Here is a 17,270-nt window from a genome sequence, read left to right on the forward strand (position 1 = left end):
CGACATCATATTTATCGGACGTATGTGATGCTCGAAATCCTGGTGTGTTGGGGCTCAGAGGTTATGAGCTAACTCATTTTATGAATTCATTTGATGGATAGAATATGAAACTTGAACTATTTATTCCAGAATTAATAGAATTGTTCGATCTAAGTATATTCAAAAACTCATATTATCTTCATGAGTGTGATACAAATAAAATGACAAGAATTTAAATTCTATTTGAATATTTTAAAAGTTGACTTCTAAATATATAAAAATTGTGTTATAAATTTACTCGTCAGATGAATCAGGAAAATATACGGGAGATGATGTGATTTTCATCCTTCCTTTGACGAGAGATGATGTGATTTTCAAAACCGGTCAGATAAATTATCAATTATGTAAATTTAAATATAATATAATTGTTTTTAAATAAATTAATCGCGCACTCAATTTAGTCTTTATATTTGGGCTTGATAATTATATAATAAGCACAAAAAATATACATTGTCTACTGACGATGAATTTTAGTTAACTGTGTAAAAAAATTATAAATATTATTATTTTTAATTTAGATATTTAACTTTTGAACTGATTAATTTGGAAGATGATCAATTTAATTCTATAAAAAATTTTATTAGTGATCAAGATAATTTAAAAAATGTTCATAAAAGTCCATCTAAATAGATAATATTCTCGAATTCGTCTTTTATTTCATATTAGAGGAAAAAGTTTTCTATATTTCGTTTCGTTATAATTAAGATTTGAATATTAAATTGCTTATATATATATAAAAGTCTGGACGGAGAAGATAAGACCAGTCATTTTCCGAGACAATCATAGATTATTATTATTTTTTTTTTATTTTTGTTCAAATAAAAAAGAGAGAAATTTCCAAAATAATATGATGAATGCGTTATCTCTGTCCGCATAAACCAATATAATAATAAATTCGCAGCGGGTAAATTTCCTCTGTATGGTCACTGCGGTTGAATCATTACCACGTGTCACTACCAAGAACCTTAAGCCCCCACGCAGGGGATCAATGAAAATCATCTCCGCTGGTCCCACATTGGCTAGCAAATCACGCAGCGGGTAGGTTCAAATCGTTTGCGCTTTTTGATCTATTCTCCGCCGCGCATAGATAATTTCTGTACGGAATTTCTAAAATCTATTTTCCTATTCCCCCTATCGAGCCGCTGGATCGACCGATAACGTCGACCTCTGACGGCATATCTCCGCCTTGCGAGGGCAAGGGGTCGACCTTGAACGCGCCGGAGGCTTGGAAGTGGTCGCAGGATTTCCGGATCTCATCTCCGATCCGTTGCAGTTAGATCTTATAGTTTCCTTTCTAAGAAAGAGCTATTCTGTTGTTTCGTTAGGCTCTGGGATGACGATGAATGCAGCTGCGGCCGCGCCTGTGATTCGGTCGCCTTCATTAACGGACAATAAACTGTGGTCTAGAGGTAGGAGTTCCGCGGTACGTAGTTCTTCTGCTGGTTGGTGTTCAAGGGGCTCTACTCGGTTGGATTGCTTGCGGACAAGGTGGTGGGTGCGTAGGCCGAATGTTAGGGCAACGGAGCGATCGTTCGGGAAGGGTTTGAGGAACATGAGTACTAGGGCGGTTGTTGCCTCTGATATGGGCGCGGAGGAGGAGGTCGGATACAGCAGGTGTTTTCTTAGGCCCCGGAGTGAAGAAGGTTCGATCCTGTTTTAAAAATCCCTTTCTGATTTGTTGAATGTTATTCTTGATTCTTCCAATATGGTTCCTTGGATTTTTGCGCTTTCTAATAGGATGACGAGCTTTGCAGTTTTTCTCTGGTGAATGATTTCTCTGTGTTGTATTTATATTGCCCAAATTGTATCTGATAAAAAAAATAATAATCAAAGTTTGTAGCTGCCGTCATGCGCCATTGAATATTCTATTGCTTCGATGATTTTGCATATTGTACTATAAACTTCCTTTAACGAGGGCAAGGGAAGCATATAGCCTTTAGCTTTCTTCCTGGTATTGTAGGCAAAGCACCATCTCCTTTATGATTCAACAAAGTTCCCTGAATGACTGTTAAATTAACTGCGAATTAAACGATTTCTGTTCAAATTGACATCACTAGGATGCCGTCATGTTTTAGAAACAGTTGGCACTTTATTTTGCTATATTATTATTATTTGATGAAAATCAGCCAACATTCAACAGTTGAGGTGGGTACATTTCTTTTGTTTTTTTTTTGTTTATAAAATTTGGAATGGAGTTTCTCTAGAAAAACAAATAGGCAAATTGTTTTTGGACTATGTAATTGATCAACTTGTTTTGTCTGCAGAGCTACTTCTTTGTATAAGGAAGGAAGTCGAGGCTAGAAAGCTTTCACCAGATATTGCTATTAGACTAGAAGAACTCTATTATAACTATCGAAATGGTGTAAGTTCAGTCTGAAAAATAGATTCTTTATACGTTTGCTATGGTAATTATCCACTCAGGGTATAAATACTCAATTCTGGCAGCATTTATTCAGACAACTCTGGGTCTCTTATGCCTCATTGTTGAACTATAGGTTTCACTGTGTAGACTGTCCGTTAGTTGTTGCATGCCACTAGGTGATTAAATCCTACTTTTCTTTTCCTGTTTGCTTGCCAGTTATCTGTTAATCAAAAAGGAAATGATTTATTGAAAGGAACTTCATTGGTTGTGCCAATAGCTATAAGTTGTATTCAGTAACAACAAACTTTTCCTTGAACCTGAAAGGTTAAAACCATGGTCATAGGCCAATGACGAGGAAGATCTAAAAATCTATCTAAACTCAACTAGATGAACTTATAGTCTTTGTTTCAATACTTGTAGTTTTTTTCCTAGAACATTGTATTTTATGATACTTACGCTGATTTCAATACCAAACTTAAACTATGCATAGGAAACTTTCTTAGTTGAATTGAGAGGATTTCTGGTTGAGGATAGTTGACATTAAGTTCATTGGATGAGTTCATAATTCTCCCTTGGACATTTTCTATGCCTGTTGTTGGAAATATTTTTCCATCTTCAGAACACCAAGATAAACTATAAATAGAATCATCTTTTCCTTTGAATTGCCAGGTTATGCAAAGTAGAGATCCTAGTTCAAGAGAGATTATTTTATCTAATATGACAGTTGCGTTTGATCGTATTCTCTTGGATGTAAAGGTATCAATATCTATTGTTGATTGCTTCTGACTTTTGGGAAATATTCTGATGGAAAAGACTAGTGATCATGAACCCCCAAATTTCTTCCAGGAACCTTTTAACTTTTCACCTTATCATAAGGCAATACGAGAGCCTTTTGACTACTACATGTTCGGTCAGAATTATTTGCGGCCATTGGTAGATTTCAGGTATTATAATATTCTTGTTCGTCTGTACTTTGCAATCTCCTTTCTAAATTCATGTGAAGATAATATAGATAATTATGCTGGATTGAAATTTGTGCGACACTTATAGTTCACTAAGGTAAAATAGTGTTGCTAGTCTATGGTTGTATATTTGAATATGATACCATAATAGTTCTTTTCGTTATGATCTAGCTTAGCATAAAAGCACCAACCATGCTATTATAGAACATCAAAGTTTTGATTGGATGATACACTCTTGTCAGCATGTGATGGAGTTGATAACTAAAACTGAGTCATTTATGCCATTGGGTTTCTTTGTACACGCCTCCTATTGTTAAATTGGTCATCTAGCTATGTCAATTTTATTCAGTTGGCTAGTTGGCTGCAATACCAGTATACAATGAATTTCAGTCTTTATTTCTGTCATAAATGGCAACTTGACCTCAGTTGTTTTGTACAAGCATCAAATAGTTTATTGTAACAGAGGCTTTGATATCTGTTGGCCTAGATGTTGTTATTAAGCACTTAGGTTATGATAGGTAAGGCTTAAGACCTTTATTGAAGTAAAGGTGAGCACCTCTATCTAGGCATTTTCTCCAAGTGACAATCTTGTCTAAATTGCCCTCTTAGCCAAGTTGAAGGCATCCATGTAGCAGATCAATTAAATTCCTCATTCCTCCAACTAAGCTTAATTTTGAAGTTGCATCTCGGGACAACACAAGCATAAATTTGCTAATTTGTGGGCATATTAGGACATACATAATCTTAAAGTGTAACTTTTATCAATAATCAACCCAAATAATGAGCATCATAATATGCATCAATACTTAGATGTTCATACTTTTTGGTAATCCTTTTCTTTGAGATCCATAACTGTTCTTTCCAATGACATTTCTTGGCTTTTTGCTTAAACTGTCTCACAGTGTTGAATACAAATGATATCTCTGGTCTAGTAATTGTGTGATAGATGAGTGCTCACATACTAATAATACTTTTGAAAGTCATGATCTTATATACCATCTTTTATGGTTCTATATTTTTGGAGTTACTGCGAGTCTGTATCCAAATATACCGACTTTGCAAGAGATTCATTACCTATCTTCTTTGAGATAAAGTCAATCCTAGCGAGCTGAAGGTGACTTCCACTCCAAGAAAGTAACATGGCCTCCTTAAGTATTTAGTAATAAATCTGGCTTTGAAATATTTTCTGATGTCTATAATACCCTATATATAATATTATCAACAAAAGCTGAAAATGTTGATTGTTAAAGCATCTAATTTAATTATATATTTTAATTAAGGGTGTTGAGGTTAGAATCGAGATCCTTTTCGGAATGATAAATAGATATAGTATTGGATTGTAGGCTCACAATATCCTACTTAGGATTTGGATCATTTAGGTCAATCTGAATCATCGTAAGATCCTAAGGTCTGAATTGCAATTTTAACTTTCATGCATATTACATTTGCAGGTCTGATTGGCCAATCTGTGAATTTTATTATATATATATATATATATATGTATATATGAATTTATCTGCCAAATTGACTTGTCTGATGTTGCCTTGCATAGAACTCATTGGAGGGATAAGACTTCGGTGCCTTGAAGTGGCCTGTGCCTCTTATATTGACTTAGCTCATAATCAGTCATATTTCCACTATCTTCATGATACTTTTCTCTGGTTATATGTGCTTAAACGGATAAGGTTCCATATTCTCACTTACTCTGGCCTTTGAATCAACTTGAAGATCCACTTCTTGCCAGGAACACTATATAGACACTTTTAGGAGCCAATTACAATTACTGATCTATATGTCATACACAACATGCATCTGTGGGGTGCCGAAATTCATGAATTAAGTTTTTAGTTATATGTAAATACGCTTGTTTGTTAAGAAATTGATTTTTTCCCCAATTATTTCAGATCATCATATGTTGGCAACCTTTCCATTTTCTTAGACATGGAAGAGAAGCTTAAGCAGGTGCTGATGAGTCATTGCATATTATTAGCATGAATGATCTTTGTTGTCAGGCTAATTCATTTGCTAAAATATGGGTCCCTATCCGCTTTATGCTTTGACTTACAATATAAACTTCTGGTAATCAGATATGTTCTTAGAAAAATATGAGTTAGCTGGTCTTCAACATTTTATCTGGTATTTCGGTGTTTAATAAAACTAATGTCTTTTGTATATTGTAGGGCCACAACATTATTTTGTTCTCCAATCATCAGACAGAAGCAGATCCAGCAATAATTGGATTATTGCTTGAACAAGCATTTGCATATTTCGCTGAGAAAATTGTAAGGCTGATATTAGTTTCATTGTTCTCTGTATATTTCATTGCTGTTAAGCTGTTCTGAATTATACCTCAGGTTTTTGTCGCAGGAGATAGAGTAGTTACAGACCCGCTTTGCAAGCCTTTTAGCATGGGAAGGTCCTTATAATTTCTTTTATGATCCAAAGTAGAAAGTTTGTATTACTATCTTGCAATTAATCTTCAGCTACTTGTATTGTGATGCATGCTTGTGTTTCAGAAATCTTCTTTGCGTATACTCAAAGAAACACATGCATGATATTCCTGAGCTTGTTGAAATGAAAAGAAAAGCAAATACTAGAAGCCTCAAGGAAATGGCTTTGCTACTGAGGTATGCAATGTTTTCATGCTTCATTTTTCTTTTATTATTTTAAACATTCAAAGGTTTACACTTGTCACTTAGAGCCATCTTATTAGCTATCAAAGAACTCGTACAGATATTGGAACCTAAACTCTGTAATGTTCAGTTTGATGATCTAGTGCATTTTAATCTTTCACCAATTTATATACACAAACTTTTCTTTTGTTGTTTTAGAGAATATCAACTTGAACAACAACCAAACAAATGTTCTTGGATCTCTTTTGTTAATTGGCCTATCACCTCCCATACTTGGATTATTCATGTACCCCCACTAGCTATTGCACTGGCACATTCAATCAGACAAGGACACTCTCATCGACCATGTGCTAAGATTGTAGAAAATAAATTGTTGGACATGCCTGTGCTGTATATTTGTACCTCAATTCAAGTAACAAAGCTTATTGTACATCAGTTATTAGCTATGCCATCCTCGAATGTATCTAAGCAAACTCATCTCAATGTGAACCAGTAGTTTTATCTAATATGAAAATGATGTGCCTAGCAGGAGACCACTGAAGCATCTATGTAGCATCTTCCATTGCTGCTGCGAGATTCAGAGTTCTGTGGTTGTGGAGTCCAGAACATCTAATTATGTCATACAACATAAAATTTTACTCTTTGAGATCACTTAAGATTATTGTTTGATCTCCTCTTATGTGGTCAATTACTTTCACCAGTTAAGTTGAAGGATTCACGTACTTATAGATGACAACTATCATATAGATTTTCCTTTCAGACACCCAATGAATCAATTTTTTCATTATTGACCATCCATAATATGTAGTCATTGCATCATTATTGGTAGACAGAATATAATAATGATGGTTAACATTTAAAGTATCATTTGGTGCTTGACTAATCATTTTTGGGTAAAACTATACAATTTTGGTATTGCACCCAACGTTTGAAGTGTTGAGCTGTGTCAGCAGCACTGTCGAAATTTATCGTTTTGTCCACCAATTAGCATGCTAAACTCATGGCACCAACATCGGCACATCGAAACAAAAGAGACTGAAGTAGAGAAAAGAAAAATCAAATTAGAAACACTAAAAGAAAGAAGAGGAAGAAGTTAGTGGGGGAGAGAGATGACATGATCACAACAAGTGTAGTAGTCGTCGCAAGTGGCGGACACTGTGGGATCTTAAGGTGGTAGGTGGTTGTTGACGATGAGTGACCACAGTTCCGGCTGGCGGCTGTAAGCGATAGACAATCATAGGTAGCTTTTGGTGGGATATGTGTGGGTGCGGGGAGCGAATGGGAGCAATGGGTGTGGACCATAGGTGGTCGTGGACAACAGGCTGGCAACTGTAAGCAGCAAGCGACCACACGCATATTTTTTTGGGGGACGGGGGATGCATGCAGGCTACAAGATAGAGAAGGGGAAGAAAGAAAAAGAATAAATGACCCTTAAATATAACCTAATTTAAATAAATAATTAAATACTTCCTATCTTAAATAATACAACTAACCTAATTAAATACGATTGAACCAATTTTTCCTATATATAAATTTGGTTTAGTTTTAGATCGACCAAAATAAACCAAATCAAGTTAGGTTTGGACCAACTGGATCTTAATTACCATATCTATATGATTTATTTAAATTAAAAAAACTCAAAATATTGATTTCATTTAGCTTAATTAAATATCTGAAAATTTTCAAAAACTAATTTTAAATATAAAAAATTAAATAAAATAAAATTTAGTATTTAATATAAGTAAATATTTTCTATGTTCTAAGTTTTGTAATGTCGAAAGATTAATTATGATTATAATAGATGTGAATTGATTAGACAAGATTAATTTAGTTAAAGAAAAATCTATTTTCAAATTTAAATGTGAGTTTATAAAAAAAATCTTAAATATGAAAATTTCAAATTTAATTCAATTGAATCCAATTCGCATATTATATATTTAATTTATAGAAATTTCAAAATTATAAAATTAGGTAATTTAATTACAAAATCTAAAATTTAATTTAAACCTAAACTATAATATTTTAAACCTCAAAATTTAAAAATTTTGATTTTGTTTTGTGTAATCTAATAATTATGTACAATAAATAAATTTAAATGATAAAAATTTGAATTATTTCACCTAATCAAATAGTTTTTTTATTTAGGGTTTTATCGTACCAAAAATAAAAAAATAATATTTAATGTTTCTTATCAAAATGCTTACAAATAAATTTCACGTAATTACATAAAAGTAATATTTGTTCATTCCAAACAAAGTTACATCATTAAAATTGAAAATATTTTATCAAAATATGAACTCAATAATGGCACCTGGAATACAAAAAATTATTTATGACAATTAAATATTTTGAAAAATAATTTTTAATTAATATACATTTATATTTAAAATGAAAAAGTATGGAAACCATATCAGTATTGCACAATACGGAACTCAAATCGTATTGTTCTAGTCCGGGACTTAAACTCTAGCATTACTTGAAATTTTAAACCTTGATTGTACCATGTTGACACTTGCATCTTTGGTATACAACAAAGTGTGTCAATATGAGTTCGATTGAGATTTGCCCTTTTAATCTGCTTTCACTTGGCATTTGTTTAGAGCAATTGGATAACAAATTTAGTAAAGTTGGAAACCAACATATCAACTAATGATATACCTGATTAATAATAGTATTTGTAATAATGTTTTATGAGGTGGAGTCTAATGATATTATAATGAGTATTGTACAAAATGTTTGTTCCAGATGGCGACAAATACTTTGGGAAAAAAATACACTTTAAACTTTACCACAGCACTAAAATATATCTACAAGTAATATTTCATAAAATCTCTCAATGTTGCTCAGTTGTTTGATGCTCTTAATTCACTCAATTTGATTGGCTTGCCCACACTGCCCTTTTCTTCCCTGTAGGTATCACCCTATCCCCTTACTACGCTCTTGGCCCATCTTATTCATTATGCCTGTCTTACTTGATCACTCACCTATCCAGTTCCCCATTTGTTCAACACATGCTCTATCTATCCTAGTAACCCTCCCTACCCATTCAACCTATCAGCAAACTAGATTTGTTTATACTGATTTGCCTGTCCTACCCCTTAAGCTTTCCCCCCTTTGCCGTTTGATCTCTATTCTTTATAGAATGGTATAGATATAAATACTTATCTTTTGAATGCTATAAGAAATAGCTATGAAGGATAATAGAGAGAATATCAATTTCTTCTGAACTGGTATTCCCACTATTTTGCAATCAAAAATAGGAATCATTATTTTATGAGAATTTATGAAGAATAGAATGGCTATTCTTGACAATTAAATGCAACATAAGTTAAGTAGTAATTAACTTTATAAATAATAATAGCTTATAATGATTTAAAATATTGATATTGAATTTAGGTTAGCATAAACCTATAAAGATAAATAATATCAAATATTAAAAACCCCTATCCCGCCCTCTTGATTAATAATTATTAAAAAACACTAACCCTTAGCCTATTCCTCAACCACTAGTCAAGCCACCATCTCTCTCCTCTCTTTTTCCTGTCTGGACTCTTGACAGTGAGAGCTTGCCTCCGCATTCTATCTATCTGCATTCAGCAACACCCACATACACTCAACCTCACCCTTCTCTCATCTCCTGTGTCATTTGATTCCTTTAACAGTACGGATTTGTCTCTGGGCATCATTCAAATTTTATTTAGTTTTGACTAGTATCGTCTGTGATAGATTGTCACAGGCAATACTACTGCACTATGCTTTGTTAAAAACTTGCTAGTTTTGTGCTAATCGAACAAGGTATTTTAATTCTTGATCTTGTTGTGAAAGATTGGGCTCTATACATGTGGATCATGCAAAGTCATAAAAATTGTGGTTGAAGCATGTGCAAACATCATATTCTCTCGAATGTCAGTTAAGGATACACTATTAGTGATCTCTAAAAATTTGTGTACTTAAATAATGGCTAATTGTGTATTGAGTGTTATTTAGGCACACAAAGTTACAAACCTTTTTCTTTTTGTATCTATTCCAATATGGGTTATACTGGCCCATCTTAGTAGGTCCTTGAATGTTCGTAAACATTGACAACTAGGAATAGAAAATCTGGTGTTTAATGTAGACAAATTAATCCTAGTTTGTCTTTATTTTCTAGTAAATAGTATTAATTTATTGTTTCACATTTGTATACATACATTATATACAAATGTGGCGGGAACTTCGTACGCCAAGCTGCCTTTTATTTGTATATATCATATGGTCAATTATAGTTTGGATCATGCAATTCGGATTTGTGTTAGCAATGACTGATCCAATTTTTTTATTTTGAGAAATTGGTATTTTACAAAGTTCGTGTAGAATTTAGAAAAAGTTAAAAAAATTCAATGAAATTAGCTAGAAATTAGTTATATTATATTATAAAATTGATGACATATGCCAAAGATTAGTCAAATATGAGCGGAAATGAATGAAATTGAGTTGAAAAATGGCCAAATTGAGTGGTCCAACTTGCCTTTTAATCCCAATTTGATTTTTAGAGAACTAGCATAGGAAGGAGAAAGGGACTTTATTTCCCTCTAGAATTGCTTATCCTTGCTGCAATTTGAGATTCACCATGAGACTAAGGTGCGCTCATTCAACCTTACCATCACTCATTACTAATTAGACTTGATACTTCATTCATCTTTCCCTCACTATTGATTGATGAGGTTACTGTGAATTGAGTGAGATCACAATGATCTCTCTTGGTTAACAATAAGTCTAAAACTACCCTTTCACTAAAACTAGCTAGGGATAAAATTATATTAATAATTTAATATAGAAATAGAATTATGATTTTATTAATGGATATATTTTTATTCTTTATTAATTTTTATACTAATTAATATGGCAATATTTATATATTGTATTATTAATAATTGGAAGGGGAGCCTTGCGTAACGGTAAAGTTGCTGCTTTGTGATAAAAAAATTCATGGGTTCGAATCCTGAAAACAGCTTCTTGCAAAAAGCAAGGTAAGGCTGTGTACAATGGATTCTTCCCCGGGACCCCGTATGACGGTAGCTTCGTGCACCCGGCTGCCTTTTTTCTGCTTTTTTTTATTATTAATAATTGGATTTGTCATGATATATAATAGACTTCTTAATACTTTGAACATCTATTGTAATCTATGAAATTTTCTTTTTAAAATTTTCTCATTTGTTTTTTTCCCTTATCAATTCTGATCTTACGATCCTAGATCGGGTATGATCAATATTAAGATTTTTTTTGCTTGATCCTGACCTTGATTCCAATGTCAATTTTGACAATGTATGAATGGATTTTTTTTTTGACTATTCAATCTTAATCCCAATCCCGATACCGACTTTGATATTTATGTTATCAATATAGGGATAAAAAACCCCTATATTTATGCATCTATGTGAACATATAAGTTTCATAATAATGTTTTTTTGTTGCATTGTTCATCTTGAGTCTACTTACTATATGTTGACATCTTTAACATTCATAATTCTTTATTGCCATTTTTTTTCTTTCTCTAAGGATAATCATATAAATTCATGCACAGACAAATTCTAATCAGATAAATCATATTGTATTGTCGTAGATTCTCTATACCCTTTTGTATGTATTTACTTGTTTGCAAATGTAGGGGCGGATCACAGATAATATGGATTGCACCAAGTGGTGGTAGGGACCGCCCTAATCCACTCACAGGAGAATTGCATCCTGTATGTTTTTCTTAATTTATATTTTTTTCCTTGTCAACCCTCTTCCTGTTTGATTCATTTTATACTATTTCAAGATTCAATTGAACAATATAATGCCTTTATTTTTGTAATAATCATGTTATGTCCTGCTGTTAAATTATCTTATGCATAGTTCTATCAATTTTATGGACACAGGCTTGAATTTTAATTCATGTTAAAATTGCTTATAGCTGAGCAAACAGATATGATTGAGAAATCACTATTTATGACTTCATGTAATTATGATTCTTTTCAGATATATCTTTTGTTGTTATTAGACATACTCGTTGCAATTTGATGGCCATGCTCTTTATTCTCTTAAGAATACTTTTTGTATCTTCATATCAAGTATCAACTGCATCATGAAGGACAATTATGCCATTATGATGAAGAGTCATTCCCCACTGATATGTTCTGAAAAAGCTGTAGATAACTTCTCCTTTGAAACAAAAAAACAAAACAGAACACAATTGCCAGCAGAAGATTCTGATAGTCCATGTGGGTTTGGACATACAATGTGTGCGGTTAGATCAAAACATGATATTTGAACACATCTGGTACTTAGGGTTTCCTACTTAACTGACATATTTAGAGATACTTGTTGTGCTTGCAAGCACCCATCTAGTGTACTGTCAAAATGGAAAACATCCATTCTAATAAAAAGATTAGTGATTAAGAACTTCATTAACTGGAGCTTTTTGGCTTAACATTTCTTTTGGGTTTCTAGCCTAGGTTGATTCTGATATTTCCTTTCGAGTCATTGTTTTTTGATATTTGGTTATTGTTACACTGATAGAATATTTTCAGGCACCATTTGATCCATCATCAGTGGACAATATGAGGAGGCTTGTGGATCATTCTGGCGTAGTAGGGCACATGTATCCCCTTGCGTTACTATGCTATGATATCATGCCTCCACCACAAGAGGTAACTCTTCTAAAGAGTTGTAGTTTAGTCTCAGCATATTCTGAGGTGTCCTTTAGTTGTATTTTTCCTGTAGGTGGAAAAACAAATTGGTGAGAGAAGGAAAATTTCATTTCATGGAGTTGGTTTATCTGCGGGTCTAGAGATGAACTTCGATGAAATCATGTCTAGTTGCGAGAACCATGAACAGGTTAGTAACTATTAATGATTTTTTAGTTTTATCAAAAGTTCCTTTTAACTGGATAAGGCAATAACTTGGCTCCGCTTGGATTCATCAAATTATTGTTCATTTCCCGGCATCAACTAGGTGGTCTGCATGTTTATAAAAATTTGTATGAAATACATCAAACCTTTTGTTAACAAAGAACAATAATCTTGAATTCTAAAACAATGATATGTCTGTCGAAGCAAGTTTACATTATCATGCATCACAAATGATCAATAGAGTATGAACAAGAGCAAACCTGAGAATAAATAGTAAAATAACATGTAGGCAAGGTCTCCCTGTAAAATAGTGATTGTGGTCCTTGTAACATAGTGATTGTAAAATAGTGATTGTGGTCCTTTGTGAATGCTTGAAATAAAATGCAGGTAAGTTCTCTCTGTGAAATAGATTAAAAAATAATATTGTTTTAAGGAAGGAAAGCAAAAATGTTTCTAATTTGAAATAAAAAAAGAATTCTCTGTCTCGCAATCTATTTGGACTTTTGAGTGGGGATACAACTTGTTTATTTTGTGCAACACAATCTTGTCCTGTGGATTAGAGGAAGGCAAAGAAATCTCCAAATGCAATAAAAAAAGCATGTTCTGATCCCCTTGCTCTCGGTTGTAATTACTTTTTCTTGATGCAACTAGGTGTCAGTGGCCTATCAAAACCTTTATTAAATATTTTTTGGCACACCCTACAACTCTAATCTTTTTATTAATCAAATATACATTTAGCTAGGGTGTAGTCAAACTGAGGTTAGCTAAGCAATACTTGACCTTATTCATGGCCTATAAAGTTATTATTAAATAATTTTTGGCACCCTACAGCACCAATCCTTTTTATTAATCACATATACATTTAGCTAGGGTGTAGTCAAACTGAGCTGAGCTGAGCTATACTTGACCTTATTCACGGTTTTCCATTGAAAACATAAATGAGTTTTATTTGAGCTCAATTTCAGTTTAGGGTAAAAAAGTTTTGTTCAAGCTTGTTTATTAGAAAGGCATATTTGCTTGGAGGTTTTACCAAGTTCAACTGGTAGTGTAATTGTGTTTGCAATTTATATAAGACTTGATTCAAAGTATGCAACCTGTTTTTTAATTTTTTATACAATAGATCCAACGTGGTCCGATCCTTCTTGCATCGAGGTGCCCTTTACATGTTATCAATTTTTTAAAAACAAAATAATATTTAATCCTTAGAATTTGTTTGTCAACGTGTTTATGAGCAAGTACTGTGGAGAAATGCCTGTATAAGCATGATAAAAGATCATTTAAACTAGTCATTTAAATCTATATGTACAAGACAAACATATAGCCATAAAATTTAACACAATAGATTATTTATGTTATGTTAATATTGAATAATTGTTTATTTGGATATCTATACAAACTTATAAAAATTACGTGTTTACTACCTCACATATATAACTTTATGTATGTATTTTTTTGTTGTGTTTAAATGACTCATTAAGAAAACTTATAATTCATACTAGATCATGTACATTAATGAGGTGAGCAGTCCCTGGACTTGTGCTTTTGCATTCTACTTTTTAACATTCAACAATGTCTCCTGGTATTCTCATGCATTCATATTTCAGGTTTCCAAATTTGCAAGATCATTTTTATTCAACATCTTCATTATAATATATTGTTATAATTGTTAATTTCCATTATCACTAATGTTTCTATTCATTTTCTGTCTACATATTGATATAACTTGCAAGATGATTTTGTGTCAAGCATCTCTCTTTGCAGGCTAAGGAGGCTTTTTCCTTGGCAGTGTACAAATCTGTAATTGAACAATACAATGTGCTTGAATCTGCTATTTATGGACATCAAGGACTAAATGCGTCAAATTCTACCATCTCACTTTCACAACCATGGTTATAATCTCTTTCAGAGGTATCAATTTTTGTACCAGCTTTATATTTTTTTCATAAGTTAAGCACATGCCTTGGACAAACTTAAGATATTTTTATTAGTCAGTAACCATTTGGTTATTAATTGATTACTTGCACATTTGTGCACTCCAATGTTTCATGCACTTTTAAGGGAGTTCGCAGTAGTTTTATTGTTTCCTCATGTAAGACTTGCTTCATAAACCAAGTGATTGTAATTCTACAACTTCTCATACAAGATTGTAATTTAATAAGACATTCGATACATGAAATTGTTTCTTTTATGCCATTTATTGTGCTATTTGAATTCAGATTTTATCCCTTGATGTAAATGCATTTAGCGGAGGGCCCTTTATTTCTATCTTCATCAATCCATGTTGTGATATATGAGTTATATCACTAGCATTCAACATCTTCATCATCATCTTCATTAACAAACCATATTTGTCCTAATTATTTGGGGTTGGTTACATGATTTATTCTACACCATTAACATTCTAACCTGAAGAAAATTGAAAAAAAAAGCAATTTTATGGAAGATTGTTCCTATTGTACTTGGGTTAAAAAAAGTGCAAAGTGGTGTATATATGCAATAGCAATCATAACAATAGAAAAGGAAACTAGCTTTGCTCCTATAATTTATGGATCAGATCCCATGATTGATGGATCAAATATCAGATTACTTGCATATTGTTTGCCTGAATCTTTAAGGAGATTTTAACATATTTTTGTTAGGAGATAAACATGCCTTAGAGTGAGTTTCTTCAATCCTAAGAAACTATTTCAACTTTCCTAATATTTTGAATTTAAACTCCTTACTTTGAAGATCTCTCTCCTTATCATCATTTATATCTTCAACATACACTAAGAGTGTCATGACTCCCACTGAAGAAGAGTTTTTAATAAAAAATGTGTGGCCCCTTGGGTTTCTTTATACCCCATGACAATCATAACTCTTGCAAATTTGCCAAACCATGCTTGTGGTGATTGCTTAAGTCTAGATTTTAATACAAAACGTCTGCTTGATTGAAATTATATGCTCGGAATCATTTTAGACTAAAACTGTGTTTTCGTTTTCTCTAGGGATTTTTTGTGGCTAGATTTTTGTTGATTCCATGGCACTATCTCTGGGTAATAACTGATCAGATGGCATAGCACAAAAGCAATATTCTTTAGTCTTTGAAGTTTTCCCGTGGCAATAGATGGTAAGGAGATCTATAAGTTGCATGATACGTCAGTGGACTACATCCAGCTGAAGCACAGCGGATTGAGACTTAAGAATGGATTGGCGATTCATATTTTTACATCTGAGAATTAGAAATAAAAATATGCTGTGCCTGGTGTACATACTCGGATGACACAGTTCATGGCTAACCACCTGTCTCTCATAAAGGAGAAAAGGGTTCATTAGAAGTAGCTCCAGCATCACTATTCCTTTATTAGTCTAAAGACAGTACATTAAAGGATTCCCATACGTTTACGTTGTCCTAAAGCGTACGCCGCCATTCTTCTTTATACAGATATTTTGCATTTACCCTCGTCTTGGACTATAATTCCAGTTGCTTGTAGGTGGATAATAATAGTATGCATTTTTAGTCTCCTGATGCTTGTTAAATATTGTGCTTGGTTTCTGCGCCTAGGATGTTTTTTTTATTGGCTTTGTTTTTGTTTTTGGTTTTTTATGTGCTTGTTGATGTGGATAACCATTTCTACCTGTCTTGTAAAAAACATGGGGAAAAACATACTGCAGAATGAATTCAATGAAGTAGTGTCCGGAGTTGGAGACGCTCTTTGAGCTCTAGCTGCAGTTTTGTGGTTTCTGATGCGAATAATTATATAAGCTCCTTTGAATCTCTGAGTGATACTGTAAGGTGGGACTCTTGTAGTCGGGGTCGAAGTCAAGAAGGCCGGTTGATGTGGTAGTCAAAGTCAAGAAGAGGTTAGCATTCAGAGCTAGCATAGTCATATGTTTTGGTCGAGTGGTTTAGTCGATCAGATCGTTGGTCCGATTGGATCCTGAGTTCCTCATGATAAAGGAAATTTCAAGTCATATTAGTGTCATTCAGAGTTGAGTCATAGACATACGACTCAACTAGACCAGACTCAAAGAAGTCGAGCGAAAGTTGAGTTTTCGAGAGAGATATCATTCTTTAGCTGATCCAACCTCATCCACGAGTGAAGTTTAATTGGACGGTAGAGGGGATTCGGTTGGCCTATCAGTTAAGCATATTAAGAGTCTTTCAATCTAACAATTTAATATTTCTTTTTGGTATTTTATGTAATGGTTGTCAGAGAATATTTCCTAAGAAATTTAACAATGAAAGCTTTTAACTTGCAAAGCGCACAAGAGGTGAGTGTATTTTTGGAAAGGTGTCAAAGTGTTAAAATGATTGGTCTTTTTTTAAAACCTTGGGTAGTTTTACGATGGAAGCTTTTACCATGCAAAGTGAAGAGGAAATGAGTCTATTTTTGGAAAAGTATCAAAGTATTAGAATGAT

At 33.1% G+C, this 17,270-nt stretch overlaps 1 protein-coding gene across 2 annotated transcripts; it reads left to right on the forward strand.

Moving 5' to 3' along the window:
• The first annotated feature begins 1,146 nt into the window (after positions 1-1,146).
• Positions 1,147-16,376, forward strand: LOC121981317 (glycerol-3-phosphate acyltransferase ATS12, chloroplastic-like). 2 transcript variants are annotated; one of them, XM_042533770.1, is made up of 13 exons: positions 1,149-1,682; positions 2,304-2,401; positions 3,071-3,157; positions 3,248-3,345; positions 5,268-5,325; positions 5,544-5,645; positions 5,718-5,779; positions 5,880-5,990; positions 11,644-11,722; positions 12,548-12,667; positions 12,741-12,854; positions 14,630-14,776; positions 15,856-16,376. In XM_042533770.1, exons 1-12 carry the CDS (start codon positions 1,373-1,375, stop codon positions 14,762-14,764), a joined length of 1,374 nt encoding a protein of 457 aa, XP_042389704.1. In that variant the 5' UTR covers positions 1,149-1,372; the 3' UTR covers positions 14,765-14,776; positions 15,856-16,376. The 2 variants fall into 2 exon arrangements, with proteins under 2 accessions (XP_042389705.1, XP_042389704.1); XM_042533771.1 differs by lacking the exon at positions 15,856-16,376 and having other exon boundaries at positions 1,147-1,682; positions 12,724-12,854.
• Positions 16,377-17,270: the final 894 nt, after the last annotated feature.

Source organism: Zingiber officinale, chromosome 5A (assembly GCF_018446385.1).
Source record: "Zingiber officinale cultivar Zhangliang chromosome 5A, Zo_v1.1, whole genome shotgun sequence".
Taxonomy (NCBI): Eukaryota; Viridiplantae; Streptophyta; class Magnoliopsida; order Zingiberales; family Zingiberaceae; genus Zingiber; species Zingiber officinale.